A 4,760-nucleotide genomic window follows, 5' to 3' on the forward strand; every position below is an offset into this window, starting at 1 on the left:
TCTGTCAGTGCAATGAGGTCAATAAATTCCAAACAGATTCACCAAAGCACAATAAAGCAACATTAGAGCCATCTGTGGTGCATTTAATTACCAAAAATCTGCTGGTTTTTGGTGGGCTGCACTGACAGCTCGACAAAAGCTGTTTCCTGAGCTGCTCGTAAATGCACCAGAAAGATAGCTGAGGATGTCGAATACCAACGTTTGAGGCTGGTAAAGCGTCTCAAGCACAGCAAAATAATGAGAAAATTAGGAAATACATGAGACTGTACATAGTTTTGCAGGAAAAATGTTGCATATTATGCCTTTAAAGAGTGAGTAATCCCTGTCCAGACTTCAAGATGCTGACAAAATACATTTAAAAGACGTCTGTCAGTGCAGCGAGGTCAAAAAATCCCAAACAGGTTTGACAAAGCACAATAAAGCAACATCAGAGCCGTCTGTGGTGCATTAAATTACCAAAAATCTGCTGTTTTGGGGGTGCTGCACTGACAGCTCAACAAAAGCAGCAAGCAGATTATGTCTCAAATAATTACGCAACTGCCTACTACACCAAGTCCCCCCGTCTCTCTCTGCTAAGATATTAATCTCCATGTCAGTGTCCGCCTGCTGCAGCGTCAGCTACATGGATGGGAGTGACATTTCTTTGTCTCAAGATTGCTCCTCTCCTGCAGACACACTAACTGCAGTTTGTCTCTTAACGAGCCCATAAGCCGCTCATTGCTTTGCAGAGACGAGGTCTGGCTGCCTGCTCGCCATAACGGAGACAAGATTGCTGTTTTTATGGCCGTGCTTGCCATGAATCTGCAACAATCACATTTGCATCTGAAGAGATACACATCGAGGTTGGTATGCGAGGCAGCAGCAGCGTTATTGTTTACTCTGGAGGAGCACACGTTGCATACAGAGGCGGAAATCTGCTCCTAGCATGTGGAAGAATGCAGTAGTACAAGATGAAACGCTGAAATTGAAAGTAAAGGGGTGTTGCTGCAGTGCTAATGTGCCTAATTCCTGCCTGACATGCAGATTTTATTCATAACTTGTGAATTAAAATGACAGATTTGTCCATAATAAACACCTTTACAACCAGCCCCTTTGTATATTATTTGTTCTTCATGAGTTGCCTGGTTAAATAGAGGTAAAATAAGGAAAGAAATATGTATACAATCTGCACAAGAGCTTAAAAATATGTTGCACCAGTAGAAAATCTAAGATTGTTGGTCAGAGTGGTTAATTTCAGTAAGGGTCCTAATTTGTGGTTACACAACGTGCTTACTCTATGCTATCATGTTGACAATCATGCACTTTCTCATATTACTGACTCAACAGATTCCAGCTGACTGAACATGACTTGGCACCTATTTCTGTAACGCTGCAATCAGTTACAGTGATGCACAAACTGGAGCAAATTTAGGACAATGTGTCTGCTTTTCTCCACCACAAAAAAAAAAAAAAAAGAAGAAGAAGAAGAAGGCATGTGTGCAGGAGGGCTGCTGCTGCCGTCCTGCAGCGTGGAACAGTAGCCTACTTATGTTGTGCAGCGTAAATCAAGTCTCCTGAGCCGTCACAACAAGCCTTTGCGCATCAGAGCACGCATCATCCGCGTCCACAGTCCCGTCTGTGTGACTTTATCACTCAAATGAAGCAAGCTCAGACAATAAGTTCATACAAGATCAGAAATTGTATTTGGCAATTTTTAAACAAGTGCATACAAGTACAGCTAAAAGCATTTTCAGTTTTGCCAAGTGCTCGTAGAGTAGCATTAGTCACATTCTACGTTAAACAGGAACTGCCACCAGACCTAGAAGTACATCAAGAATTTTGTTAAACATCAACAAAGAGGAACGTAGTCCATTATAATGAGTACATACCTTTATCTTCAAAAATATAGAAACACAATGTATTCAAAAATCAAAAATTATACAACCATGTTTACGAAGTATACTCTTCCCTTGGGTCCAATATGTACAAGTCCGTTAGTTTGTTTGAATGGTATGTATGTGATATTTATATATTTATACTCATATTTTTTGCTTCCCCTCCCCAAAGAAGTGTTCAGACAAAATCAAGGGTCCCTCTCCTTTTTTACTTTGACATCTCCTGCGAGGATGGTGGCGATTTCTCCTTGCATGAAAGCCCAGGGTACGTTCGAGCCAACCAGGGGACATTTCTCTCCACTGGGACAGTACACTTCACCCGTGGCACCTTGCTGCTTTATGCTTTCCCTCGAGCACGGGAAGCAGAACTTGTGCGAGGGCACAGACGGGCACTGAACAAAGTGTGTGTCCTCCAAACGCTCGTGGCACAGCGTGCAGCACAGCGGTATGCTGCCGGGTACCGAGGAGTCCGGAATGCTTTGGGGGTGCACTTGGTCCATGCCTGGCACGTGGGGGGTGCCCGCGCCAGACGCATCTCTCTGCGCCAGCCTCCTCTGATTCATGGAGGACGGCGACAGGGGACTGCTGCTGTTCCTCCGGGTGGTGGAGTGGACCTGGTTGGCGTCCTTGGGGGAGCTGTTCCCACCTGCATTGTCTGCCGCCATGATGAGCGCCGCCATGGGGGACTGGCCGTTCTGGGCCGCCTCAGGTGGGGTGGTGCGGGAGTGGGGGGATATTGTGGAGGGGGGAGAGGCGAAGCTTGGCGGGGGAACCGGAGGCATTTTGAGTCCGTCAGTAGGCGGTGGTAACCACTGCTGTCCTTCTCCGTTGAGCTTGGCCGCCGTCCCCTCTCCCTCTGGTTCAGGCGATGCTTTTCTCTTCATGTTCCGGGGGTGTTTTCCTCTGTCTGGAGGTGGGAAAGGGTTAAACAGAGAGAGTTGAGTTGCACAGCTCACACAAGCAGCAACAATTACACTGGAATGGCGACATGCATTTTTGCTGCTCCACGCTGCACCACAGGGCACAAAACAATAACAATAAACACAACAAATGTGTAAGAATGATCATATTTTGCAGACATTTTTTTTTTATCACGTGTTCGTTATTAACTCCTGCATGCTGCTGGAATGGGTGACATAAAAATAAAAATAGCACAAATTTAAGAAAATATTCTTGATTTTAACCTCTTACCTGACTTGGACGCGGTGGCGCTGGCCTCGTATCCCATAACCCTTTGTTGCATGGCCGCATGGTCCTTCTTGAACCTGTTGTCGAAAGTGTGCAGAGCCATCAGGTCCCTCACCGTTTTGCCCTTGCCCATCCAGTCCGCGTCCGCCCTGTTTTTGTGGCTCTCGGAGATCTCCGGCGTGAGGCTGTCCGGTCTGTGCTTCTCCTTCACCTCTCTGTCGTGCTCGGTGCTCGACACCGACGCGGGTCTCTTGCCCAGGTCGGCGGGGCTACCGCCGGCCAGCGCGGGGGGAAGCCCCATCTGGCCCGGTCTGCCGTTGACGGCGTGCACCGGGGGTATGTTCCCGTTAACCAAAGGCACTAGATTCGGGGGCACCGTGCTATTCCTGCGCGGGTTGGGGCTCTGGCGGTTCAGCTCCGGAGGCTCGTCGGGCTTAGGAAATCCATTGGGGACGGGGATGCCGTTCGCCTGCCGTCCGGGCTGGTACTCCGGACCGAGCCGGGGCGGGCGGTCGGAGGAGATCGGGTAGCGGTCCAGCGGCTGCGGCGGCCGAGAGCCCGGGTCTCCCCCCGCGGCCGCAGCGTGGTTGATCGCCTGGATCTCCTTCCCGGAGAGCTGCGACTTCCCCGGCCCGGGAGACCTGCCCTCCTGAAAGCCGTGCGCCCGCTTGAGCTGCCGGGCCGTCTCGATGACAAACTCAATGCGGTCTGCTCCCTCGTAGTTGACACATCCCCTGCAGACGGGCTCGGTAAAATCCCAGATCATGGCCCACGGCATGCGGGGCAGGTCGCACAAATAACACGACTGCCTCCTGGAAGAAGCAGCGACCGCAGCGGACGACATAGCAGCGTCTCGCCTCGCTGAAAAAGAAAACCCAAAATGTGTCTTGTTCTCCTGCTTTCCTCTCGAAAAAAGCCAATAAAGAGCCAAGTTCCGTCAGTGGGGATAAAAACACCAACTTCTCCTTTTTTTTCTTTTTTTTCTTGCTCCTTCTTCTCCCGACTTTTCGAGCGACAACGTTGAAGTTTTAGAGGGAGAAGTTCATGTCGGTGTGTACTTTACTACGGCGCTCCTCTATCTATCTCCACTGACTCTCTACTACTGGCTCAATGTGGAGCAGTGACGTCACCACGCCTGCTTCCACTTCAGTTTCTATTGACTTGATTTCTTCGACAGACCCCCACCTCCTCCTCCTCCTCCTCCTCCACCACCACCTCCACCTCCTCCTCCTCCTGGTTTACTGCAGCCTCTGTCACTCACTGCTTTTTTTATTTTAATTTAATCACTTGAACCCCTGCCAAATACTGCACCCAGTCCACTGACTGACTGTCTGACTGAAGGGAAGAAGCTCCCACTGTTATTATTGTTGTTATTATCTGTATTATCATCAAACCTGCAGAAAATATCACTCCGCAGCGGAGAGAAAGAGATTTTTTTTTTTTTTTTTTTAATGTTAGGGGGATAAAAACAGAGAGTCGCCATGCAGGAGCTGCTGCTGCTGCTGCTTTGTCCTAAATTCAGAGCTTTATCCGGTGCTCGCTGCAGCTTGTTTTTCTCAATGCACAGCGCCGCGACGCCATGAGCTGCTACTACTACTGCTGCTGCTGCTGCTGCTGCTGCTGCTGCTGCTGTGCAATGAATGAGGTGGGTCGACCCGTGGAAAAACAACCAGGTTACTGTAATACAATGGCATTTTT

The 4,760-nt window shown here is 49.1% G+C and overlaps 1 protein-coding gene across 1 annotated transcript; it reads right to left on the reverse strand.

Moving 5' to 3' along the window:
* Positions 1–1,659: 1,659 nt before the first annotated feature.
* irf2bp2a (interferon regulatory factor 2 binding protein 2a) lies at positions 1,660–4,176 on the reverse strand. Its single transcript, XM_084735751.1, has 2 exons — positions 3,066–4,176; positions 1,660–2,781 (listed from the first exon to the last, which is right to left on the reverse strand). The coding sequence occupies exons 1-2, from the start codon at positions 3,904–3,906 to the stop codon at positions 2,063–2,065; spliced, it is 1,560 nt and encodes a 519-aa protein (XP_084591877.1). The 5' UTR covers positions 3,907–4,176; the 3' UTR covers positions 1,660–2,062.
* Positions 4,177–4,760: the final 584 nt, after the last annotated feature.

This window comes from Lutjanus erythropterus, chromosome 14 (genome assembly GCF_056507025.1).
Source record: "Lutjanus erythropterus isolate fLutEry1 chromosome 14, fLutEry1.hap2, whole genome shotgun sequence".
NCBI classification, from domain to species: Eukaryota; Metazoa; Chordata; class Actinopteri; order Lutjaniformes; family Lutjanidae; genus Lutjanus; species Lutjanus erythropterus.

Excerpts from the sequence above, each read along its gene's own strand:
- irf2bp2a (XM_084735751.1), bottom strand. The coding sequence starts at position 3,906 with ATGTCGTCCGCTGCGGTCGCTGCTTCTTCCAGGAGGCAGTCGTGTTAT. Across the intron at positions 2,782-3,065 it reads CGCCACCGCGTCCAAGTCAG|ACAGAGGAAAACACCCCCGG; the intron begins GTAAGAGGTTAA and ends TCCCACCTCCAG.